The sequence below is a fragment of the Schistocerca serialis genome, chromosome 4, assembly GCF_023864345.2.
Source record: "Schistocerca serialis cubense isolate TAMUIC-IGC-003099 chromosome 4, iqSchSeri2.2, whole genome shotgun sequence".
Classification (NCBI taxonomy): Eukaryota; Metazoa; Arthropoda; class Insecta; order Orthoptera; family Acrididae; genus Schistocerca; species Schistocerca serialis.
Window position 1 is genome coordinate 605012201 of NC_064641.1, and position 27129 is coordinate 605039329.

The 27129-nt window shown below is 42.0% G+C and overlaps 2 protein-coding genes across 6 annotated transcripts in view; one reads left to right on the plus strand and one right to left on the minus strand.

Moving 5' to 3' along the window:
• Window positions 1-13733: 13733 nt before the first annotated feature.
• On the minus strand, window positions 13734-16424 carry LOC126475402 (uncharacterized). 4 transcript variants are annotated; one of them, XR_007586717.1, is made up of 4 exons: window positions 16085-16105; window positions 14792-14894; window positions 14020-14700; window positions 13734-13917 (listed from the first exon to the last, which is right to left on the minus strand). XR_007586717.1 is itself a non-coding variant. In XM_050103236.1 (3 exons), the coding sequence occupies exons 1-3, from the start codon at window positions 15433-15435 to the stop codon at window positions 14554-14556; spliced, it is 366 nt and encodes a 121-aa protein (XP_049959193.1). In that variant the 5' UTR covers window positions 15436-15640; the 3' UTR covers window positions 14460-14553. The 4 variants fall into 4 exon arrangements, 1 of the variants encoding a protein (XP_049959193.1); XR_007586716.1 differs by lacking the exon at window positions 16085-16105 and adding an exon at window positions 16173-16288 and having other exon boundaries at window positions 13735-13917; XR_007586715.1 differs by lacking the exon at window positions 16085-16105 and adding an exon at window positions 16287-16424 and having other exon boundaries at window positions 13737-13917.
• Window positions 16407-27129, plus strand: part of LOC126475399 (venom carboxylesterase-6-like) — a 138794-nt gene continuing 128071 nt past the window's right edge. Inside the window, exon 1 of one of the 2 annotated variants that reach the window (XM_050103233.1) lies at window positions 16407-16709. In XM_050103233.1, coding sequence (XP_049959190.1) covers window positions 16524-16709 — 186 coding nt within the window. In that variant the 5' untranslated portion in view covers window positions 16407-16523. The remainder of the gene's footprint in view (window positions 16710-27129) is intronic. The other variant, XM_050103234.1, reaches the window with a different exon arrangement.

Consider the following 27129-nt stretch of genomic DNA (forward strand, 5'->3'; position numbering starts at 1 on the left):
CTTTCAAAGAGGTTTCTTCCTCCCCTTCATAGTTCATTACAGTGCTACAGTCAAGAGGATGGGCAAGGAGAGTTACTAACATCTCTACAGTGGCTCATTAATAATCAGATTTGGAAGTTGGCATTTTCTGATTCAAAGATTTAATTGTTATTAAATTACTTTTGCCTATAGCTTTACACTTCTCTTCTAAAGGATAAAGATTTTGCTACAATACTCACTGTGTGTCCCCTTCTTTCTGTCAGATAGTGGCTGATGGGCCTCTTTGCTTTCTTCAATCAACTAGTAACATACCACGAATCTCTGCTCTGCCAGCCCCTTCTAGTGCAAGAGGAGGCTTCCTACAATTGTAACTGTTTGATGATTACATGCAATTTTACTGAAACATACAGCTACCTGAAGCACAATTCTTGACAATCAGTCTCCACGACTTCTTCAACTTTGTAAAACTCTCGCTCTTTAGTAAAGTTTCTAATACTTTCTTAAACCTGTGTAAGGAAGTCAAGTGAGAAGAATTTAAGGCTCATGTGTTTATGGCTACTGTGTGTGTGAGCTAGTCTTGAGCACGGTAAATATATCATGCGGCTATTTCTTGTGTTCTACAAATGAAAAATATTTCTTAGTCTAAGTTTATTTATATTTTCTTTAGCATAAATTAAACACCTATAGATGTAAAGCCCAGAGATTGTTATATATGTTAAGTGTTCTGAACTGACTTCTGCAAGCCTCTCTGGGACGCAGAGCTAGAATACACCTAATAGCTTTCTTTTATCATTGAAAAATGTAAGCTGACTCTGATACATTTCCCCAGGACAGTACTGCATAATGCAGGTGTGAGTGGAAGAGTGCAAAATAAGAGGAAATTAGCAAACTCGTGCTGACATTTTGTATTAATTTAAAAATAAAAACTCTTGCTAATTTGCTGATTAAGCAATTTGTGTGTTCATCCCATGACAGCCTTTTATCAAACACAAGTACAATCAATTTCACATGCTTATTCTCAGACTTCATTCTTCTGAACTGAAATAAAGTTGTTCTGCTTTTGTTTTGTTAATGGACTGGTGGTTGGCCACACACCAGGGATTAGTCATCTTGATATTTCTCTACTGCAATTTTGTATACTTAGTAATTTTTCACGTACTATTAGTGTGACATTGTCAACATACAGCATTAACAATCATTTATATACAACAATGAAGAGAAAGGGTCCAAGAACTGACCCCTGTGGTATTCCATGTTTTACTTTCAAACATTTGTGATGCCTGATTATTTGGATATGCTAACTGTAGTCTGTAAGACAGACAGGTTCAAAATATACTGTGCTAATTTTATTAATATATTCTTGTACGACACTGAGTTGAAGACCTGCTCAAATCTACTATATTTGTAGCACATGCAGTATGTGTCTTTTCAACACCCTCACATATAATATCTCACAGATTTCCTATTGCTAAAACTGTCGACAGATTTGGTCCACTGCCAAACTGGTTTACATTTAGTAACTTGTTATTTTCAAAATAGTCACATTTGTTTATGTACAGCTCTCTGTTCTTTTTGACACAACTGAGATTGTTCTATAATTATTAGGAAGGTGTCTTTCTCCTTTCTTTTAACACTGGGAGGGTAAAACTGATTTTAAGAGCTTCAGGAGAAACACCGTTGGCCACAATTCTGTTGGCTATATAGAGCAATGGCATTTTAATTTCATTTGCTACGTTCTTTATCACTAAGTTACATTCCATAATAGTCAACTGTTTTAGAATTTTCAAGCTTGTTAATTGTTTTGCTAATACTGTGGAAAGTAATTTTAGACCTTGAAAAGGTAGTTATATTTTTTTCTTGAGGTAGAAGTTTTTCTTATCTTCATATATTATATATAAGAAAAACCACTTAGCAATGTTCAGATGGAATCATATGTACAAATTAATTTGCAATGTGAATGTAAAATTACTCATTCCACATCATCATGATCTATCGAGCAAAATGATCCATGGAACATGTGATTAACTAACAAGCTAGCTAGCTAATACTGTAAGTTTCAAGATACAGACATCACAAATGTTTCAGTGTCAGTGGCATTAATACAGACATAAAGGAAAAAAAGAAAGAACATGTTGCAATAAATACGATAAATTCACTTAATCTCTACTGCATCAATGAATGACCCACAAGGCTAGGTGCATGTTTAGACAACATAATGACCAATAAGCATGTAGACTATACAGAATGTAGTGTGGTTAAATTGAAGCTATCTGATCATGCAAGACTTTGTCTAAAAATAAGGAAGTCACTTTTTAAATGAACAAGTTTTGTAAAGCACAGAACAGTAAAAAAAATAACAATGAAAATATGATGATGCTGTAATGGCCTTCAGTCTGAAGACTGGTTTTATGCAGCTCTCCATTCTCCTCTAGCCTGTGCAAGCCTCGTCATCTCCAAGTAACTACTGCAACCTGTATCGTTTTGAATCTGCTACTGTATTCATCTCTTTGTCTCCCTCTATGATTTTTAGCCCCCACACTTCCCTCCAATACCAAACTGGTGATCCCTTGAAGTCTCAGTATGTGTCCTATCTAACGATCCCTTCTTTTAGTCAATTTGTGCCACAATTTTCTTGTCTCCCAATTCTGTTTAATACCTTCTCAATAGTTATGTGATTACCCATCAAATTTTCAGCATTCTTCTGTAGCCTACTTATTACGCAAATACACTGACCGCTGTGCCATCTAGATATTGTACTCATCACAGCTGCACAGACTACCCTAGGATGTCTTCTATCAGCCTCAAATTATCAGCTTATGCACACACTACTGATGTAGAGCCCCTTGCCCATTACCACCATTAATTGCAGCGTTTTGCCAATTTCCGCGAGTCCCAATGTGGTGCGCATCTACACTGAAGTGATCAATTTATTACTTTGATGCAGAGGCACACAGTGCTCAAACTCTTACAGGAATCGGTATAATACCCCAAGTAATGAGGATAATGGGCAAGGGGCAATGTATCAATAGTATGAATATGGACAAGATGAGAATTTGAGTCTGATGGGAGATGTGCTAGGATACTCTGGGCAGTTGCAATGACCGCAGTATCTGGATGGCACAGTAGTCAGTGCATCTTCATAGTAAGCAGGAGACCCAGGTTCAATATGGCATAAATTTTCAATTTTCCCCATTGATTTAATCAGTGCCTACTGGCAGCTAGTGCCTTAATTCATTTGTGTCTTTACACAATTCTATATTTGGCAATGTAAGGAAGCCATAGACTGCTAGTTACCATAAAGATGACACTAAGTTGCAAACACGCATAATTAAAAGACATTTAACACATGAGCTTTGAGTCACAGCCTTTGCCAGAAAAGAAGGAAATGCACACGCGCCTTCATTCACACAAGCAAGCACACCTCATGCACACAAGACCTCCATCTTCAGCAGCCTTTGATCAAAAAGTCAGATCGTCCGAGCTGCTGGATGTGTGCTTGCTTGTGTGAATGATCATAGTGTGCATTTCCTTTTGTGATGAAGGCTTTGGCCAAAAGCTAATACATAAGCATCTTTTGTTGTGCTTTTCCGCAACTTAATGTCTCATCTTTATGGTAAGTCGCAATCTATCTTTTCCTTACATCACTGATATTCCAACCCGGAGTTTCCATTGTTTAATTCTATGTTCGACCTATGGAACCAGTGTTTGTTAATACAGAGTATGCTACAATCAATTAATTTGTTCAAGCCAGTGCTGTAATTCATTTTGTTCACCCCTGAGCGAATGCACATGAATGTGAAGTAGAATTGTCTTTTTTTTTTATGGTTTTAGGTCACAAAACTGCGACGGTCATAAGTGCCCATTCTGTGGCTTAGGGAAAGGTGAAACACCGAATGTTACATCAGCAGCAGTGGAAGTGAAACTCAAAAAGGAGGGAAACTAAAAATGGAAGGAAATCTTAGAAAACTACTACTGAAGGGGGGTTGTTTTACTCAAAAAAAAGGGCTTCAAATGAGTGATGTCATCTCACTGACACTGATAAACTCGAGGATGCAATCGGCTGAGTGCATGTCATTTGCTAAAAGGGAAGATATATCACGCGACATCTGTAAACGAGCGTGTGGCAGATTAAAATAGGGGCAATGAAGTAAAAGGTGTCTCACCATGCACGGTTGGGAGCAGTGGTGACAAAGCAGGGAAGGATTTCCATTTAAAAGATGTCGATGGCTAAAAAGACAGTGCCCTATACGGAATCTAGTTAATATTACCTACTCCCGACGATGAGGTCAGTAGGAAGAGGTCCAAGCAGAGGGAAGAGGTTTCACGTCCCATAATTTATTATTGGGAAGTGTAGACCAACGTGCGAGCCATGAAAGTGCAAGACAATGACATAAAACACTCTGTAGATCAGCTAAGGGAACCATGTGGACATCGGACCGAGGAAGAGAGACTGCAGCCTTGGCTGCTATATCAGCTGCCTTGTTTCTGTGGATAGCAACATGCCTTTGGATCCAGAGGAATGCCACACAGATGCCGAGCAAGTGGAGGCAGTCCTGAATCCAGTGGACCAGAGGGTGGACAGAATAAAGAGCTTGGAGGCTGAGGACAGAGCTGAGCAAATCCGAGCATACCACATACTGTAGCCGCTTATAGAGACGGATGTATTGGACAGCCTGGATTACAGCATAAAGCTCCGCAGTAAAAACTGAACACTGGTCGGGAAGCCGAAAACGATGAGGGGTGTTGCCAACAATATAGGAACTCCTAACACCAAATGATGTTTTTGAGCCATCTGTGTAAATAAATGTGGCATCCTTCATTTGGGTGCATAGAGCAGCAAATGCCTGACGATAAACGAGAAAAGGGGTACCATCCTTGGGAAGCTGACAAAGGTCATGGAGCAGGCACGTAGTAGTTGACAGAAGCGGACTCCCGGTGGTAGAAGAGAGCAAAGGCGGCCTGCAAACCCTACATCCCAGAAGGCGTCGAAAAAAAAGTCATGGGACAGATGGCTAGCATAACGACTCAGAAGGACAGCTTGCCGATTGGACAACGGAGGTTCAGCAGTCTCAGCATAGAGGCTTTCCAAGGGGCTGGTGTAAAAAGCTCCAGATGGTAAACGCAATCCATGGTGGTGGACAGAGTCGAGACACCGAAGAATATACGGTCGTTCAGAGGAGTAAACTCTGCTTCCATAGTCCAATTTCAAGCACACTAAGGCGCGATAGAGGTGGAGAAGGACCACTCGGTCCACACCCCAGGAGGTACCACTCAGAACACGGAGGGTGTTGGGGAATCACAGACAAAGAGCTGGAAGATATTAAACCTGGGAAGACCAGCACAGTTTTCTGTCAAACATAAGTCCCAAGAATTTGGCAATGTCTATGGATGGAAGATTGACAGGGCCTAGATGTAGGGAAGGCGGAGGAAACTCTGTACGATGCCAAAAGTTTACACAGACGGTCTTATTGGGAGAAAAGCAGAAGCCAGTTTCGATGCTCCAGGTGTGGAGGCGATCGAGACATCCTTGAAGATGTCGTTCAAGAAAGCTGGTCCGTTGAGAGCTGTAGTAGTTCGCAAAATTAACAAAGAGGGAGCCCGAGACATTTGGAAGGAGACAATCCATAATTGGATTTGTGGCGATGGCAAACAGTAAAATACTTAGCACGGAGCACCTCATTTCCTGGGAGAAATTACAGGAGAGGGTAGTGTTCACCTGCACCTTAAATGTGCACTGTGTCATAAATTCACGAAGAAAAAGAGGGATCCGACCTCGCAAGCCCCAAGAGAACATTGTGAAGAGGATGCCTGTCCTCCAATAGGTATCGTACACTCTCTCCAGATCAAAAAATATTGCTGCCATTTGGCGTTTCCTGAGAATCTTTGTTCACAATATAAGTGGAGAGAGCAACAAGATGGTCAACTGCTGAACGATGCTTTCGGAAACTGCATTGGGCAAGTGTTAAAAGGTTTCGGGACTCCAGTCACCAGCCTGAACGGCAATTCACTATATGATCCAAAGCTTACATACACTACTCGTGAGAGAGATGGGGCGATAGCTAGAGGGGAGATCTTTGTCCTTTCCAGGTTTCGGAACAGGAATGACGGTAGCTTCCCACCATTTTCTGGGAAAGGCACTGTCAGTCAAAATTCGATTATAAAGGTGAAGGAGGTAACGCAGATAAATGCAGTAACATTTGGACATGGATGCCATCTGGTCCTGGGACGGAAGAGCGAGACGAAGAGAGTGCATGTTGGAGTTCCCCCATAAAGAAAACAGTATTATAGCTTTTGCTATTTAGAGAGGAGAAAGCAAAAGGTCATACTTCCACTGTTCATTTCTTCAGGAGAAAGGCTGGCGGGTAGTTTGGAGAGCTCGAAATCTCAGCAAAGTGTTGATCCAGTGAGTTAGAAATTGCGACTGGGTCCAATAAGGTATCATGCACGACAGTGAGCCCAGAGATCGGGGAGAAACTAGATGTGCCAGATAACCATTGAATTTGACTCCAAACTACAGATGAGGGAGTGAGAGTGGTAAAGGATCTGGTAAAGAAGTCCCAGCTTGCATTCTTGCTATCGCGGATGATGTGGCGTCATTGTGCATGTGACTGCTTATAGCAGTCGTGCACGTGCTTGTAGCAGATACAGTTGGCTAATGTAGGATAGTGGCGGAAAATGCGAAGAACACACCTCTGCTTGCGTATTGCATCATGGCATGCCTCGTTCCACCAGGGAACTGGTGGGTGCCAGTGCAAATGGGTGGTATGAGGTATTGAACGTTCTGCGGCTGTAAGAATAACTTCCGTAGCATGAGTGTCCTGATCGTTGGTGCTAGAAAAGTGATGGTCATCAAATGTCGCTATAGAGGAGAAAAGTGTCCAATTGGCCTGGGAAAACTGCCAGCGTCTTGGGCGAATAGATGGCAATTGGTTGTAATCGATGGACACGTGGAAAATGGTCAGTCGAGTGTGTATCAGCAAGAGTGGACCATCCAAAGCGCCAGGCTAGCTGAACAGTACTAACAAAAAGATCCAAATGAGAGAAGGTTGACGTGGAGGCAACCAAAAATGTAGGTTCCCCAGTGTTGAGGCAAACAAGATTTGCTTGGTGGAAGAGGTCAATCAATAGGGAGCCTTGCGGACAAGGACGGGGAGATCCTCAAGGCGGATGGTGGACACTGAAGCCCCCCAAACAGCAAACAGGGGGGCAGGAGCTGACCACGGAAATGAAGGAGATTAGCTCTTGCAATTGGTGTGGACGATGGAATGCATACAGTACAAAGAGAGGTGTAGACAGAACGGAAAAGATGTACAGCGACAGCTTGGAAGGAACTGTTTAAGGTGACTGGGTGATAATGGACAGTATCATGGAGAAAAATCGTAAGTCCGCTGTGTGCTGGAGTGCCATCAACCCAGATCAACAGAAAATGAGGGAAGACAAAGCAATAATGGGGATGTAGCTTTGTTTCCTGAAGACAGAGGACGACCAGTGAGTAGGATTGTAAGAGGATCGACAATTCATCCCGATGGGAGCGAATTCTGCAGATATTCCAATGGATAACTGACACAGGGCGGACAGAAAAGGAAAAAAACTCATCACGGTTGCCATCAATTCAATGACCGCTGAAGCTGGAGGCCGATGCAGTGGAATGGCATAGGTTGTTCGGGGGCAACTCCAGCTGTTTGATTGGCTGCCAGCGATGCGTCTCGACGACATGGAAGCCGGCTGAGGGCGGCTACCACTGGGTGATGCTGTAGAGCAGGGGTCTCCAAACTACGGCCCGCGAGGGCCAGCAAACCGGCTTGCGTTAGCTGGCCAGACATCCCCGGTGTTCGGCCCGCCAAATATTTGAGGTGGTACCAATACTGCCAACAATTGAGTTTCGAGGCCTATATTGCGACCAATACACCGCGACATTGGCTCTGCTACTCGCTACGAGACTACATAACTAAACTTATTGTTGTGCCGCTTGAAATAATAATGCGTTCACGTACTCTACCTCTGTTACGTCTTGCAGTAATAGTATTGCTAACAATGATTTTGAGATTTCATTAACTTTGCAGGACTCTTTTGTGAAGATAGTGCAGTAACATACTCTTTTGTCGGCGAAATTCGCCAGAGTAAAATACGCCAGAATTTCGGTCAGGTACGTCCATCAATCAAAATTAAGTAATTAAACAAAAATCGTAGTTCGTTTCAGTGCTAGCTATTCCCTTAACCTTAGATTTTTGCGATTTCATCTTTCCTTTAGCCTTACATTATGGTGATCGTGGAGTGCTAGGGTGCTTTAATCCCATTACGTAGGTCTTGGCCCTTATGACTTCGTGGAGGAGTCAATGTGGCCCGCGCACTAAAAAGTTTGGAGACCTCTGCTGTACAGGAAACACACCGTGGCAGAGAAGGAGAGGAACTATGTTTCGTGTGAGCTTTCTTGGAAGCAGAATGTTGAGATGAGGGAGGAACCAATGGTTGTGAGGTCGGGGTATGTAAAAAATCTTCGCGAGTGGGTTCTTTTTTGGAAGTCTGGGCGTCCAATTTTAGGGCCTGTGATTTAGCAGGAGCAGATGAGGGGTGAGCCTTAGTGATTGTGAGGAGGTTGACCGGGCAATCTTTGGGAGGGTCTATCTGACGACCATGGTGCTAAAGGTGAGATCGCAAGTTTGCTTGGCTACCTCCTTAGAAGACCGAGGAGATGCAAGGACAGTGCTATATTTACCCGCCAGGAGCACAGTGGGCTTTCTACTGGTGAATACCTTACGAGCAGCAAATGTAGACAAATTTTCCTTCACTTGGATTTCCTGCATAATTCGTTCATCTTTGAAAATAGGGTTATCTCGAAACGAAGCAGTGTAGACGCCCACACACCTGGTGCAACGAGGGGATGGGGGTGGGCAATCACCCTTATGGGTATCCCTGCCACATGAAATGCACTTGGCTGTATTGGAACATGACTGGCTGGTATGATTAAACTGCTGACACCGACAGCAACGCGTAGGGTTGGGGATGTAAAGGTGAACGACATATCCCGCTTTAATGTTCAATGGAAGTTGAACTCTGTCAAACATCAAGAAGAGAGTACGGGTCAGTATAAAGTCCTTTTCAACCCTTTTCAGGACTCTATTTACAGCTGTTAAGCCCTGGTCAGACAGACAGTTTTGAATGTCCTCAATGGACAATCCGTCGAGTGTGTATAAACCACCCCGTGTGCTGAATTTACAGTGCAGTGCAGTTCCACCCAGACAAGGAAGGTGTGTAGCAGTGTAGTTCACAGCAATTTTCGTGCCTGGAGGGCACTGATTGTTTCTAACAACAAGGTGCCATTTCGTAATCGGGAACAAGACTTTACAGGACCCACCGTTGCTTTGTCACCTTTCTGAATAATGAAAAAGTTGACTGTGGAGAATTCTTGACCTTAGTCAGACAGAGAAACAACTAGGAACTTTGGTGCTGATGGAAGAATTGTCCGTGGCTGAGACTCATTTAGCTTTTACTTGTGGGCAGAAGTTGTAGTCGTAGAGGAAACCATTGCGAAAGTACACCTCAAGATTACTAGCATCTCCGATGGGACACTCCTTCCTCATGGGGGCCCTCTCTGAAGGCACTCCCTACTTAAGTAATTGTCCACACCTCCTGAGAAACGGACGGAGGGACCAAACGGCACCTTCAAAAGGTACCAGCTCGGGTAATCACTCTTCCCTGGGCCTGTCCTTTACCAGAGGGTACATACGTGTCCTACCTGTCTACCCAGGGTGGGCAATTTCGCTTTACCCTGTCACCGGCTAAATGTGGGTTGGCCTTCGGACACGCACAGGGCAGAAAGACAGAGAAAGGAAGCAACAAAGAAAAGGAAATAAGAGAGGTCTCAATCGCCGCAGTGGAGAGGATTGTAAAGAGAAGAGGCAAGGGAAAGAGGAGGACAATGGGAGGGCAGAGACTTTCCAGTAGAGAGAGCAAAGAAAAAAAACTAGTCCTACAGTCACAAGCGTCCGTCTCCGGACATAGGCACAAAACGTACTTCCAGAGAGAGGCAGAGGGGGAAGGGGCATGGGGAGGTGGGGGGGGGGGGGAGGATCGGGGATGGGGAGGGATGAGGAAAAGGAGGGTCCAGAAGGGAAAAAAAAGCTGCACTAGCTCGGGGTCCCATGCTCACCACGCACGTATCTACAAAAGAGTTGTGGATCTCCTGAGCGGTGTCTCATTTTTGGTACATTCCCTTAATTGTAGTTTCTAGTTTTTGCTTGGGTGTTTTTTCCGATTAACTATTTTTTTTTTTTTTGATCTAGTTCATCAGTGGTCTACTCTGGAAAAGGAGGTGCCGGTGAATTCCTATGGGACTGAAAAGGAAGGCATAGAAGCATCTGTTGAGGGGCTGTGTTGAAAATGATTTATGTATATATCAATTAGCACTAAATCAGCAAGCAGTTTCTCCTACAGTCTATTTAAATGTAACCCACATGTCGAATGGAATCAACTGCTCATGCCATTTACATCTATAATTGACACATTTTTAAAGTGTTTGCATATTTTCTCATATTCATATTTGTAAATGTCATTCGAGCCACCAAACAAGACAATAAAATCATGGAAGTTAGCCCGAGTTTACCAAATTCAGCAACCAAAGTACCCAGACTTACACAAAGTACCCAGATTGATGAATCCCACTGTATTCACAGCAGTTTCATGATTTAAGTGAGAAGACAGGCCACGTCCATGGCTAACACTGAGAACTGCAATTTCTGATAGTATCGAAATCATGTGATCATTTTGTAGAGCTCTTGGAACACCAGGATGCTTTTGTGTTTCTTCATTAGAAAGCACTGTTATTCTGGAGTTACCTTGATGCACCTTGTTTTTAAGGCACTTTATCACTGAGGCCATCAAAACTATTTTTGTAACGAATGTCAGACAAACATTGGTTACAACATTATTCCTCACAGCCTGGTGAGGCACAGACCAATTACCAATATCTAAGGCATGCATGACTAACATTTCCACTGCAGAATTTAATAAAAAATAATACTCACTGTAATGGACAAATAAGAGGTGGAATGAAATGCAGTACCACTAAGTTTCGTTGTTTTGTGAACTAGAACTATTGTCTGCAGTTCCTGTCTAGGGAAGCTGAAGAAAACAGTCATTCCCTTCCTTCTGCACACTGCCTGGTGCTATTATTCAACATGTAAGCTCCTGAATGAATCTTTGACTCTGCAGCAGACTGTGCACTGGCATGAAATTTCTTGGCAGATTAAAACTTTGTGTTGTATTGGGACTTGAATCTTGAACTTTTCCATTTGCCGGTTGTGCTCTTACTAACTGCACACTCCAGACACGACCCACCCTCTAATTTCTGAACTTCACAGAAACACTCTTGCAAATCATGCTGGACTAGAAAGGCAGGATTGCAGGTTTGAGACCTTGTCAGGTATACATTTTTCATGTGTCAAGATGTTTAAATTTCAAGTGAACACTACACCAGGTGTGCTCAAGAATTTTTCAGTACAATAAGTAAATCATGTTACTTAAACTGCTTGCTCATTACTCTTACAGTGTTGTCCTGTAAACTTAAATTCTCATGCAAAATTATATTTGATAGCATGCTACAAGCATCTCACAATAATATTGATTTTTCTGCCAATGTTCATGACTTGGGCACTTTTTCATACTTTTATCGTGATTACTTCATTTTCTACATCTACATCTATACCATCATGAGATGCATGGCAGAGGGTATGTCCCACTGTTCCAGCTATTAGGGTTTCTTCCCACTCGATTCACATGATTGTCGTATAGTCCCAGAATCATCATTTAAAGCCGGTTCTTGAAACTTTGTTAACACTTTCTCAGGACATTTTACATCTATCTACAGCATCTGCCAGTTCAGATTCTTCGGTATTTCTGTGAATCTCTCCCAGGGACCAAACAAATCTGTGACCATGTGCTGCCCTTCTCTATATAATTCAATATGCGGTTATTCCTATTTGGTAAAGGTCCCACACACTGGAGCAATATTCTAGAACTGGTCACATGAATGATTTGTAGACTAATTGCACTTTGCCAGTATTCTACCAATAAACCACAGTCTACCACCTGCTTTGCCCACAACTGAGCCCATGTGATTCCAATAGTGACTCATTGATATTATACTCATAGGATACTACTTTTTTTGTTTGTTTTATGAAGTGTACAATTTTATGTTTCTGAACATTAAAAGCGAACTGCCAGTCTTTGCACCACTTCCAAATCTTATCGAGATCTGATTGAATATTTATGCAGCTTATTTCAGGTAGTACTTCATTATAGATAACTATATAATCTGCAAAAAGTCTGAGGCTACTATTAATATTGTCTGCAAGGTCATGAAATGGAAATGAGTGTTTGGCGTCATTGGCTGGGAGGCCCCTTACGGGGCAGGTCCGGCCGCCTCGGTGCAGGTCTTATTACATTCGACGCCACATTGCGCAACTTGTGTGTCGGTTGGGGATTAAATGAGGATGAAGACAACACAACACCCAGTCCCTGAGTGGAGAAAATCCCCGACCCAGCCGGGAATCGAATCCGGGACCCTCAGGACAGCAGACCGTCACGATGACCATTAAGCTGTAGGGGCGGACTTGCAAGGTCATTAATATAAAACATGAACAGCAAGGGCCCCAACACAATTCCCTGGGGCACACCTGAAATTACTTGTACATCTGATGATGACTTTCCATCCGAGATTGCATGCTGCATCCTCACTGCCAGAAAATCCTCAATCCCATCAAAAATTTCACTTGATACCCCATATGATTGTACTTTCAACAAGTAAAGGTGTGGTACAGAGTAAAATGCTTTTATGAAATTAAGAAATTCTGCATCTACATGATTGCCTTGACCCAAAGCTTTTAGTATGTCATTTGAGAAAAGTACGAGTTGGATTTCACATGATCAGTTTTTTTGGAATCCTTGCTGGTTGGCATTGAGGTCATTCTGTTCAAGATACCTCACTACATTTATTTTGAGACAAATTATTTGAAATTTCAGCTATAAACAAAATAAAAAGTTCAATGTATAAGATGGAAGTCATTGCGCAGCTTATTTGTACATTTCTCTATTGTCGTCAAATGCAAGAAACTTTTGTAAAGACTGACACATAGGTAACTTGTGTTATTTAGAAACTGCATGGGCAAGTCTAATTTTCAATACCTTATTGCTCACTATTACATCCACACACAACATGATGTTTTGTAGAAACATATGCCAAGCTGATGTTTTGTGAACCTATATTCTTGTAGTTCAAAGCTGGTAACATAATACAGAGATTTACTTGAGAGCTGTCAGTGTGTTTTCCAACAAGACTTCCACTAAGCATGTTTACTATTTGTACAACCATTAATAAAACCATATCAGCAAGGATACATTGCTAATTGCTTCCAAGATGCACCTGCAAGGGAGCAAACTGTTCACAAATTTAATTTTTGTGTACACATGCAAAAAGCTGTGTAAATGATCAACAAAGTTATTGTTCTAATGGTCTTCAGTTTGTCATCTACTTATTTGTATACTGTCCAATGAAGTGGTGAGAATGCATGTATGGCAAATAGAACTACTGCTCATGCATAAAATCAATAATCTAGTTTATTATTTTACTTACTAATACATGGTAGATTTAATTTTCTCTCAACGGTAACATTTAGATTATTTTGTAAAGCTACAATCCCGTTGGTCTAAAATTATATAGGCCTACTGGCTCAAATTTTGTTTCTCACACTACATTAAGGAGAAAACTGATGTGTGCTAGTTATATTGCTACAGTGTTGTTTATTTTACTTTAATATAAAACTCCCGTGAGTACTGTACATATGTATCACGATATTCAGTTGAAAGATAACGCTCACGGCATTCATGTAGACGTTTGAGTTCATTCTTGTAAGCCCGAAGCCCAAATTCTGTTACATTTCCCTATCAAAGAAAATACCCATCACTATTTTGTTCAGTAGAGACGTATGTCTAATAAATATTTGCAGAGTTTACTTTCAAAGTACTTATTGAGAAATAACTTACATAGTTTAAAGCAAAATCTTGATCCGGAAGCCATGCCTTAGACTGTGTGTTGAAAGTTCTTAACCTGGGTCCACAAAGCCCTTTTGGATGTATTCTGTAATGCAGGTCATAGCTTGATGAGAAATTATTTTTGTAGCCATCAAGTGTGGGCAGTACTCGATCACTCTGAAAATTTTGTAATGCCAAAATGAGAAAAAGGAGATTCCTTTTAGACTATGACTATCACTTTCTGCTTTACACACATTTTCCTGTGTCTTTATGTCGCCCATTAAATCATCTTCAGTGGGCTTTGGTGGGGCACAATAATCTGTGGCATATACAGATTTATGCTGAAAGCTCTTTTGACTATAGCAACTGCGCTTTTCAAACCAGTTGCCTACTAGCACTCCTGGGCTATACATGTTAATAAAATGTCGAATAATGCGAAAAGAAAAAAATGGTTTACAGTACTTTTTTTAATTACTCTTAGAATTCGATACACAGAAATTGGTTGCCAAGCAACAAAATTAAAAGATAGAATCTTCTGCCAATTATCTAGGGTTTTGTGTTTTGACTCCCATTAGGTTGCACATAATGTTGTGAAACTGCTCGCAAAAGCTCGTTGACAGCATACATTTTTCTGTTCACTGCGTTCACACTATCAGCCATCTCTTCCATCAATACTGGAATGTCAGCCATTACCTGCAATGTGTCATACAATACATGTTAAGAAGTATTTGCACTTAACTTCGTTTTATGTCACGGTGATACAGGGCAACATCTCTGGACTTACCGCAGAAGTTGCGTAGTACAAGGCCTCTCTCGCCTCCCTTTTGTCTGTTGGGAGCTCACGTTGGCGTCCTGATGTGAAATCTCTGGACATTGTTGTAGCAAAGCTGAAATTGTGATACATTACCAGCAAGTGGACTGGTTACAAATCTTGCACAAATATTCCGCGAGCCAAAAACATAGAAACACCGAAAAAGCTTCTATGTTTACAGTAACGTCGCAATGATCACTCACGAATTATAGGATATTCTAATTCCTAAAAATTTCGACAAATGGCTTGTTACACAATGTGACCCACTCTCCTATTTATATTCCCTAATGTCAATAGTACGAATTGTTAAGTATTTATCCGACAGCCCTGTATGTAGTGTTTTCAAAAGAAAATCGACGAAAGATTAAATTAATTGAAACGTGCACACAAGAATTTAAAGTCTTGTTTCCCGCGTGTGGAACTGGAAGAAACCAAAATGTGTGGTGCAATGTAAATAGTAAGTGCTCACTGCCATGCACTTAGCTGAAGTTTGCACAGTACCTTATGCGTGTCAATCTACTTGAATCCCTGTCAGAATAAAGGCGCCAGGTGTAACATAGGAATTTTACTTCAGTTTCTCTCACAATATTGCATTCTATTTTGGTCTCGAAACGCATGGTTTTCGAACAAAAACCGGTCTTGGTTCTTCATGTTGCACGTTATCTGTCTTCATTTTTGGTAGGACTGAAGGGTGCTCTTCGCTTTCTCGCGCAGTCTATCCAGTCTTTGGACAGGCGAACGATGTAGCTTTGGTAATTACTGCGACGGATTTCTTCATTTTTTAAACATGATTCCATGTTAGCGATAAGTATACGCTCTCAATTGAACAACACTCGAAACGCAACTGGACTGCACTTGATGTGATCATCAGAGAGTGATTATTCATGTTTTCATCTTATCCATTTTATGTTACGGTAATCTTGTATTGTTGTTTGCTATTCACCTAACTATGATTTAATTATGAAGTTTGTGTTATTTTATAGGTATGAATACTATTGAAATTCTCTCTCCCTACATCTATACAGATGACTTAACGAATAAATAAAAAATATAAATATATACATGACATAATAAATTTAGCAGACAATTCGCGCACTAATTTTAACAAAACGTAAAGACCTTGCAGGAATTATAAATCACATTGTGTCGAAAACAACGAAAGCGAACTACTTTTACTTCATATTCTGTTCTACACTATAAATGAAATTCTTAAATAAGTTGCCACGGTACGCTACTATATGCAGGGCGCTCTACTCGAGCGATTACCATCGTTTAACTTGCACGGGTGAACAGCTGATACAGGCAGAACGCGGGAAAGAAGAACGGTTTTAAACAAAATGAAAAACCACGATACCTTTCTGCTTCTTGCTTATGTAAATCCAATCGAGATGATTTGTTATATAACGTCTTAATACTTTGAATCTAAAAACTACTATGCACGCCAAATCATATTATATTCTAGACGTACCTACTGCACAAGACTGAATTCTAAACCTTGGAAGCCGCATCTATTATGTGAAGTGTGAACACTGAACACTATGCTGTAGTGGTACGATTGGCTACAATCTATCAGTGTGCCAACCTCTATACCAAGTTTCTCTACTTGTCAAGTGTCAACCATGAAAGGGGAAGTGCAAACGGCCGGTAGTTGATAAGCTTGTATCAGCGTTTACAGTATGCAGACGAATTCTGCCAAGACAGCGCGATGTTTGATGTAGTACTAAGTTTACAGGTGATGTGTGTGCTTCTGTCTGCGACGACGGCGGTAGAAGTGTACACAAATTCCGGACATATGAGGGGCCGTACATATTCAACGAAAAATGGAAAACAGTACGCTGGTTTTCATGGAATACGTTATGCCGCCCCACCGCTTGGTCAGTACAGGTTTAAGGCGAGTATATAATGGTTCTGATATAAATCTAAACAAAATCATAACCTCGGAAAAAAACGTGGAGTCCAGCTGTAAGTCGGTGACATAATTGATGTAAAATTTTTCAGATATAGTTTCTGTTGGTTTTTCAGCACTGACGCTGTGAAGAAATTAGTTAATAGGCCCCTACAAGAAAATCCCGGAATATATTTGAAGATATGATCATAAATTCAGTTACACAAGGTTTTTAATAGGCCCCATCGTGTGGGACATCTTTCGGAAATACGCATGTGAAAGATATTTTTTTCCTTTGAACTGCATTCATAACTGTCGTTAGTGACATTGGCGATCTTATTTATAGTGGAAACTTACCAATGTGTAGTACGCTTGAAAGAGAGTTGATCTGAATTTTAGAAAATCATTAGACAGAAACTACTAACTTGAGAATCTGCTGCACTTCGTGCTATTCCAGTAACCTGGATCACATCTGTCATGTGCCCATATAATATGTGAGCGTTATTATTCGTAATGGAGACTTACAGCAATGAATATCGCACCATGCAATGCTAACATGAGTTTCAAATATTCAGGTAGAGGCCAGATGTGGACTCAAAATTCACATAGTAAATTAGGTGTGTTGTGGTATGTAAGTCAATGTTTATCATCATACCAGGTATGCGAGGGACTTGATTTTTAGTGAATATAGTGGCCTAGATATAGAACTGAAATTATAGCTGTTCCATCTGAACAGCCAGTGTTAAGTAAGATGCCATGTCAACATGTATTTAACAATTGTTCTGGGAGATGGAACTATTGGTCATTTCATTAAAGCATTCACTCTCCAGATCCCATGGAAAAAAAGTGACTGACAAGTATTTTTGAAACACATTGTAATCATCTTTGCCATAATCTTTTTTGTCTTCAATATCAGCAGGATGTCGTCCACTTCTAGAAAAAGACCGTCTCTGGATTTTTTTTCATGTGTTACATTCTTAATGTGCTATGTCATTTCCTAATTTTCAGTTTTGTTGAGGCGTGTTTTCTTATTTCTTTGAGTCCAGCTACATGTGGGTGGCCCATTGTAACCTTAGCCCCATTAATTTACATGCTCCTTCAAACTCCATTTCATTTTTATAATAGCCACAACTGAGTCTTGTATTCTTTAGTCTCGTATCAGGTTCATTTGTTGTCCAGCCTCTTGTACCAATTCCCAGCATGCTCATTTCCATTACCCAGTCACCAAACCACAGATTTTGAGTGGTTTTGTGATCAGGTGCAGTAAATGAATCATGAAAAATAAGCCTGTTTATGCAGAGTTTATTGTAATGTATTAGGCCTACAGCTTACACCTAACAGCAGGCAATGATACACACACAGAATAAACGCAAACGCCAAAGCATCTAAAGAATGGAAGATATACAAATCAAAGAAACAGTCTTGCTTCTTTAAGATAACGCTATCATTGTATCAGTAACAGTTTTATCATTGACATGCCATGTCATATGACTATAAGTCAAAACCAGCAATATGTGCTGATTGCAAATTTGTTTCAGACACATAAGGTGTATGGTTTTGAAAACACTTTTTAGTTTGCTAATAGCACTCCATACCATATTTACCTTTCTGTTTTTCTTTTACTTCATGTCCCACTTATTAAAGTGTCCTAGATACAGAAACTCATTAGTCGGTTCTATTATTTTGTTCTTAATTTTTGTCATTTTCTTTTCAATGCTTGTTGTCGATGCATTACTTTTTCTCTCATTATAAACTATTTTCAGGCTTGCTTATTTTATTTATTTATATGTTCTCTGATCATTTGGCACCACAGTATAGGGCATGTCAGACGCATTACAGAAATAGTATGAAGTTGGCCAAAGCCTTATCAAAGGAACCATGCCAGTATTCACATCAGCAACCTAGTACAACCCAATTCAGGATGATTGGACAGGTTACGAACATTGCATCTCCTGAATCTTGAGACCAGTGCATTAACAATGATTTAGCTACTTCCTTTGGTGTATGATTTGGAAAGAAAACCACATGTAACTAGACTACAAGCAGCTTACATCATACACAAGAAGTGTAATCGTTGTTATAACTAGAAAATCAAACTTTGTTATATGAAACTTCTAGAAAATATAAACACATGAACACATTGTAATACAATGCCAAAAAATATAAATTCATGAACACCTGTGAACACTGCACCCATCATAACTATTCTTGCACCTGATTCCCTTCTCTGGAGTTTGAAATTTAGAAGACCAGAAACTAACAACAGGAACATTCTTGAGTGAAGAATAACACAGCATAGATGGTACATCTGTTAACAGATTAAAAAGTAAAACAACAGATAAGGACCTATATTTCTGTAAGGTGACACATTCACTACAATGTAGAAGCACTTCGGGTCGACAGAAGCGTCCGATCCAACGCGTCGGCTTTGACCCGTGACGTAAGGGTGTTGTGTGTGACGTCATGACGACGCGGAGTTTGGTTTGAGTGTGGCTGTCTCCAGTTCCGTTTTATCTTATTTTATTTACTTTTCTGATCTGTTCGTTCTATCTCGTAAGATTTTTAAAAATTTAAAAACACTTATTACTTATTTTAATTATCTGTTTCCTCGAGTTTCTGTTTTAGTTTATTATATTTATCTTTGATCTGTTCGTTCTATCCCGTGAGATTTTTTTTTTTTAAGACAAAAAACACTAATCAGCTACTGAAGCATCTTTATCTTCTATGGGTTGCAGGGGTTACGACCCCTGGGGAGGTGGGTCGGTATTCATGCATGGCTGTCTTCACTTACACGTTGTAGGTACGCAAGGTGTCTAAATTTGTTTATATTTAGTTTGCCCCCCACCCAAAACACCCCATTTCCCGCGCTTGTCCCGTTAGTGTCATTAGGCTTCTTGTGGAAAGTGTGTGTGTTTGTTTTTGTTTCCGGCATATTTGTGACATCATGGGTCAAAGCAGACGGGTGGGATCGGACGCTTCCGTATTTCCAGCACTTCTTGTGCAGTGTGTAAAAGCCCCTAAAAGCTGTTTTCTTCTCCAACGTCTTTATGTGTATTGGCAATGTATTATAAAGAATGACACAGAAGTGGCTTGCATGCCTTTGAGTATGAGCTGCTCTTGCTTGCACTACGTGGGTGGACGCACAGTAGTGATGGTTATAACTAGGGTAATTACTTTTAGTTTTCAGGCCTCCAGTCTTTGATCTTATTATCAACACATTTATGTATGTGAAGGGTATTGTAAGTGCACACAACTCCTTAAATAAGGGCTTGCAGTGACCTATTCTAGTGCTGTGTGATAAGACTCGAATAGACTTTTGCTGTAATGTAAAAACTTCACTTACTTGACCATAAGTTTTATCACAAAAAAACTATTCCATAAGCTACAGGGGACAGGAGGAAATGAAAGTAAGTCATTGTAGTGCTTTCTGAGGAGTGTAGTTCTGAAATTATTCTTAGAGCAGAACATGTTGAACTGAACTTCTGGGAGTTTTGTTTCATGGTCTTTCCAGTTTGTGATCGACATATGTTCCTAAAAGTTTTGTGTATCATACTCTATCTAACTCATTCCTGCCCAGTACAAATTGGAGACTTTTTTCCCCAGATTGAATGTAATTTGTTTTCTTCACAGCAAGGGTCAGCCAGTTGGAATTGAACCATTACTGCACGGGTTTAAGGACTTCATCAGTTATCGTAGACAGTGAGTCTGCAACATGATTCACTATTACACTGTTGTAATCTGCAAACAACGTGATCCTGGCTGCAGTTTCTGCTGCCCGAGTGTCATTAATATGCAGTTTACCTCCTAAAATATTCGGTACTCGGGGACATGACAGGAATGCTTGTTTGAAGAAAAACACTTAATATGGACGTATATCCTATCCTGAATGGTTCGAGATAGAACACATTTAATGTACATTTGTTTTTGGGCTAGCGGCATGCACATAAGTGTCTTACAGGACAGAATTACCTGCATTTTTTTTGGAAAATTTGTTTGTTGAACACAATGAGGATGTTCCTTCGGCCACGCAGATTGCAATTTACTCCCAGTATAATGGGGGTCCTTTTCATTTTACCAGGCTTATGAGGGATCATCTTAGTCGCGCTTGCCCTAATCAATGGATTGGTCATGGTAGTAATATTGACAGGCTACGGAGTTCACTACACCTTACATCATTAGATTTTTTTATGAGGTTGGGTAAAGTATGAGGTGTACAAATGAAAGACGAATACACAAGATATATGGGTGGTTGCAGAATGGATATTGCTGCCCCCATTAGAGAACATGCAGACACACTTTGACAAGCAACAGAACAGATTCTCCCAAGAGTGCACAGATGCATTGAAGTTGATGGAATATTCAAATGTTTGTTGTGAACTGTACAACAGCTGTAATGTTATGTGTACAATAATACAGGGTGTACATAAAGTCTGGGAACACTTTCAATTATTTATTGCACAAGAACTAAACATTGTACAGGTGTCATACATATTGCATTTTGAAGAGAAATTATGAAGTTTTTTTTTAAACAAAAATTCAGTATGCGAACCATGAGTGACCCGGCAGATGTCAATACGGTAATTGAATTCTTGCCATACCTGTCCCAACATGGCATCGTAGACTGTGGCAGTCGCTTCCCTTTTCTCTCTCGGAGCTCTGCTACATCATGTGGTAGAGGTGGTAAATACACCAGATCTTCAATGTGTCCCCACAGAAAAAAGTCACATGGCATGAGATCTGGTGATCAGGGAGGCCATTTCATGCTACAGCTGTCCCATTCTGTAGCATGGCCAATCAATCAATGCGGCAACTCCGTGTTCAGGTACCCATGAACTTCACGATGAAAATGGGGTGGAGCCTCATCCTGCTGAAATGTGAGCAGAGTGTCCAATTGCATTTGAGGCATCAGCCATTGCTGCAACATGCCCAAATAGGAATTTCCAGTAACATTGCTCTCAGTGAAGAAGAATGGCCCATATTGTTTTTGATGTGAGAAGGCACAAAAACATTTACCTTTGAGGAATTTGTTGTGCCAGTGGTAAATGGCCTTCCTTGTTGGTGGCTTCTTACCGTACTTGGTTCTAAACGTCCGTTGAACAGCTGTAGCACAGTTGGTTTTTGTCGAACTCCAACACACAGAAAACTCGCTCCACACCTGAGCTCGTTATGTTTGCGACTAGTGCTGACTATCAGCAAATTACCAAACTATGCTGTGGCGGTAAATATGGAAAAAAAAAAAAAAAAAAACATTTCAGGGTTTCTCTTCAAATAGACATATGTCTGTACAGTGTTTGGTTCTTGTGCAATAAATAATTGACTCTGTTCCCGAACTTCATGTGCACTCTGTACTTAAAGGTGAATGTGTTAAAAATATGTATTTTTCTATTGATACTTCGTAAAATGCATATTATAATGTTTGCTAACTGTTATATATATGTAAACCTGACAGTGTATTGAATAAAACAGAAAATAAATAGTAGTGTACATTAAATACATAGTGTCTCAGAAATCATACAGAATAAAGATGTGTCAATACAAAGTTTTTTTGCCTTGAACGATTGTTCCTATTATGATTAGGATTAGCTGATATGAGTTCCACAACCTATGATCATATTTTGCAAATATGACTGAAATCACTTGTCTTCTGTCACTTATATTCCCACTGCATCATGATTATCTAGAATAGTTTCATGATCAACAGCATCAAAAGCACCCCCCCCCCCCCCCCCCCCAGCAGGTCCACAACTCTTATGTGGGTACGTGCGTGGCGAGCACGAGACCCAGAGCTAGTGCGGCTCTCTTTCCTTTCCGGGCTGCATACCTTACTTTTCCACTTTCTTCCCCATCCCCCCCCCCCCCTGCCCCTCACCCCTTCTCCTTCTCCCCCTATGGGAGTATGTTTCGTGCCCACATCTGGAGACGGACACTTATAACTGTAGGATAGTCTCTCTTTGCTCTCCATGCTGAACAGTCTGTCCTCTCTTTGTCCTTCTCTTTTCCTTGCCTCTTCTCTTTATCCTCTTCTCCGCTGTGGCATTTGAGACTTCTCTTATTTTCCTTTCTTTGTTCTTCCCTTTCTCTTTCTTTCCTCCCGGAGCGTGTCTGAAGGAGGCCGACCCACGTGTTCCCACGCGTAGCCGGTGATGGGGAAACGCATAATTACCCATCCCGGGTAGAGAGGTAGAACATATACGTACTCCCTGGTAATGGCCAGACCCAGGGAGGGGCAATTACCTGAGCTGGTACCTTCCGAGCGTGCCGATTGGTTCCTCCGTCCGTTTCTTGGGAGGTGTGATCTGAGGTGTAAACAATCACCTGAGGCGGGAGTGCCCTCAGAGAAGGCTCTCACAAGGAAGGAGTGCGCCATCAGAGACCCAGGGAGGGGCAATTACCTGAGCTGGTACCTTCCGAGCGTGCCGATTGGTTCCTCCGTCCGTTTCTTGGGAGGTGTGATCTGAGGTGTAAACAATCACCTGAGGCGGGAGTGCCCTCAGAGAAGGCTCTCACAAGGAAGGAGTGTGCCATCAGAGACCCAGGGAGGGGCAATTACCTGAGCTGGTACCTTCCGAGCGTGCCGATTGGTTCCTCCGTCCGTTTCTTGGGAGGTGTGATCTGAGGTGTAAACAATCACCTGAGGCGGGAGTGCCCTCAGAGAAGGCTCCCACAAGGAAGGAGTGCGCCATCAGAGTCGCCGCTAATCATGGGGATACTTATGCAATGGTTTCCTCTATGTCTACAACTTCTGCCCACAAGCAAAAGCTAAATGTGTCTCAACTACGGACAATTCTTCTATCAGTACCAAAGTTCCTTGTTGTTTCTCTGTCTGACTATGGTCAAGACTTCTCCATAGTCAACTCTTTCATTATTCAGAAAGGTGACGAAGCAACTGTGGGTCCCATAAAGTCTTGTTCCCGATTACAAAATGGCATCTTGTTGTTAGAAACAATCAGTGCCCTCCAGGCATGAAAATTGCTGTGAACTACACTGCTACACACCTTCCCTGTCTGGGTGGAACTGCACCGCACTTTAAATTCACGACGCGGGGTGGTTTATACATGCTCACTCAACGGATTGTCCAATGAGGAAATTCAAAACTACCTGTCTGACCAGGGCGTAATGGCTGTATATCGACACATGTAAAGGGTTGACAAGGACTTGGTACCATCCTGTACTGTCTTCTTGACATTTGACAGAGTTCAACTTCCATCGAACATTAAAGCGGGTTATGAGATAATTTTTTAGCCCTTACATTCCCAACCCTAAGCGTTGCTATCGGTGTCAGCGGTTTAATCATACCAGCCAGTCGTGTTCCAATCTAGCCAAATGGATTGTGTGGGGCAAGGATGCCCATGAGGGTGCTTGTCCGCCTCCACCCCTCGTTGCATCAACTGTATGGGTGACCACGCTGCTTCCTCTAGAGATGAACTGCTTATTCAGGAAATAAGAGTCAAGGGAAAGGTGTCTACATTTGCTGCTTGTAATTTATTTGCCAGTCGAAAGCCCACTATGCCTCCAGCAGGTAAATATAACACTGTCCTTGCATCTCCTCTGCCTACTAAGGAGGCAGCCACGCAGACTTGTGATCTCACATCGACCAGCGAAGATTGCCCGTTCAACTTCCCCACTATCACCTGCTCACTCTACGGCTCACCATTCATCGGCTTCTGCTAAATCACGAGCCCCAAAATCAGACACTCGGACTTCCAAAAGAGAGCCTACTCTCGAAGATTTTTTATGTACACTGACTTCACAACCATGGATTCCTCCCTCATCTCCACATCCTGTTTCCAAGAAGGCTCATAAGAAACAAAGTTCCTCTCCTTCTCTCCACGGCATGTCTCATCTACAGTGCCCCCCGGCGGTAACTGCCCTCGACAATCTAGTGTGTCGCCAAAGCGCACTGCTGGTGGCAGGAGCTGCCCCTGAACAACCTATGGATCAGGATCTTCTGCCTTTGGCTGAATGCTGTTCCACGCTGTCAGCCACCACTCTCAGCAATCATTGAGTTAAGAGCAACCGTGGTAGGATACTTCCCTTTTCTGTCCACCCTATGTCAATTATACATTGGAATATCCCCGGCATTAGAGCCAATTGGGATGAATTGTCGATCCTCTTATGATCCTACTCACCGGTCATCTTCTGTCTTCAGGAAACAAAGCTGTGTCCTCATGATCGCTTTGTTTTCCCTCAATTTGAGTCAGTCCGGTTTGATCTTCCCTCTGTTGTTGGCACTCCAGCACATAGGGGACGTACGATTCTTCTCCATGATGCTGTCCATTATCACTCAATCCCCTTAAACAGTTCCTTCCAAGTTGTTGCTGTCCATCTTTCCCTTTCTGGATATCCCTTCTCTCTTTGTACCGTATACATTCCATCGTCCACCCTGATGGCAAGAGCTGATCTCCTTGGTCAGCTCCCGCCCATCTATTTGCTGGTTGCGGACTTCAGTGCCACCATCCACTTTGGGAATCTCCATATCCTTGTCGGCAAGGCTCACTATTGATTGACATCTTCCACCTAGCGGATCTTGTTTGCCTCAACACTGGGAAAGCAACATTTTTGTCTGCCTCCATGACAAATTTCTCTCATTTGGACCTTTCAGTCAGTACTGTTCAGCTAGCTCGGCACCTTGAATGGTTCACTCTTGCTGATACACACTCAAGTGACCATTTTCCATGTGTCCTTCGATTGCAGCCACAACTGCCATCTCTGCGCCCAAGATGCTGGAAGTATGCCCAAGCCGATTGAACACTTCTTTCGTCTCTAGCGACGTTCGATGACCGTCAGTTTTCTAGCACCGACGATCAGGTCACTCATGTTACAGAAGTTATTCTTACAGCTGCGGAATGTTCAACACCTTGCACCTCCAATTTGCCGCGGCACCCCCCCCATCCCCCCCACTCACCCCCCCCCCCCCCCCCCCCCCCCCAGTTCCTTGGTGGAACGAGGCATGCCATGATGCAATATGTGAGCGGTGACATGCTCTTCGCATTTTCTGCCATCATCCTACTTTGGCCAACTGTATCCACTACAAGCAGTTACAGTTAGCAACAGGCTGGGACTTCTTTACTAGCTCTTTTAACATCTTCACTCCCTCCTCAGACGTTTGGAGTTGAATTCGACGGTTGTCTGGCACGCCTAGTTTCTCCCCGATCTCTGGGCTCACTGTCGCGCATCATACCTTAGTGGACCTAGTTGAAATTTTTAACTCATTGGGTCAACAGTTTGCGGAGATTTCGAGCTCTCCAAATTTTCCCAGAAGATGGTGGGATGCTATAGTCGTTCCTGTTCTGAAACCTGGAAAGGACAAACATCTCCCCTCTAGCTATCGCCCCATTTATTTCACGAGTAGTGTATGTAAGATTTTGGAGTGTATGGTGAATTGCTGTTTAGACAGGTGGCCGGAGTCCCAAAGCCTTTTAACACCTGCGCAATGCGGTTTCTGAAAGCATCACTCTGCAGTTGACCATCTTGTTGCTCTCTCGTTTTTATATCGTGAACAATTTTCTCAGGAAATGCCAAAAGGTAGCAATATTTTTTGATCTGGAGAAAGCATACGGTGCCCCTTTTTATTTGTGAATTTATGGCAGAGCACACATTTAAAGTGCGACTGAACACTACTGTCTCCCGTACTTTCTCCCAAGAAAACGGGGTACCCCAGGGTTCCGTGCTAAATGTTGTACTGTTTGCTATAGCCATAAATCCAATTATGGGTTGTCTCCTTCCCGATGTCTCGAGCTCCCTCTTTGTGGACGATTTTGCGATCTACTATAGCTCTCAATGGACCAGTCTTCTTGAACGACATTTTCAAGGATGTCTCGTTTGCCTCCACTCTTGGAGCATCGAAACCGGCTTCCGCTTTTCTCCCAGTAAGATCGTGTGTGTCAATTTTGGCATCGTACGGAGTTTCTTCCGCCTTCCCTACATCTAGGCCCTGTCAACCTTCTATTCGCAGACATTTCTAAATTCTTGGGTCTTATGTTTGACAGAAAACTGTGCTGGTCCTCTCACATTTCATATCTTTGTGCTCACTGCCTGCGATCTGTCAACACCCTCCGTGTTCTGAATGGTACCTCCTGGGGAGTGGACCGAGTGGTCCTTCTCCACCTCTATTGCGCCTTAGTGTGCTTGAAATTGGACTATGGAAGCATAGTTTATGCCTCTGCTTGTCTGTCTAGTCTTCGGCGCCTCGATTCTGTCCAGCACCGTGGATTGCATTTAGCGTCTGGAGGTTTTTGCACCAGCCCTGTGGAAAGCCTTTATGATGAGCCAGCTGAACCTCTGCTGTACAATTGGCGAGCTGTCCTTCTGAGTTGTTATGCTAGCCATCTGTCTTCCATGCCTGCAAATGCGGCCCATGACCTTTTTTTCGAAGCCTCCTTGGATTTAGGGTTTGCAGGCCGCCCTTCCTCTCTACTACCACCAG

Coding starts and splice junctions, on each gene's coding strand:
- LOC126475402 (XM_050103236.1), bottom strand. CDS start 15,435: ATGCGTTTCGAGACCAAAATAGAATGCAATATTGTGAGAGAAACTGAA. Junction 14,895..15,319: donor AGTAGATTGACACGCATAAG/GTACTGTGCAAA, acceptor TCACAATTTCAG/CTTTGCTACAACAATGTCCA. Junction 14,701..14,791: donor TGTACTACGCAACTTCTGCG/GTAAGTCCAGAG, acceptor GACACATTGCAG/GTAATGGCTGACATTCCAGT.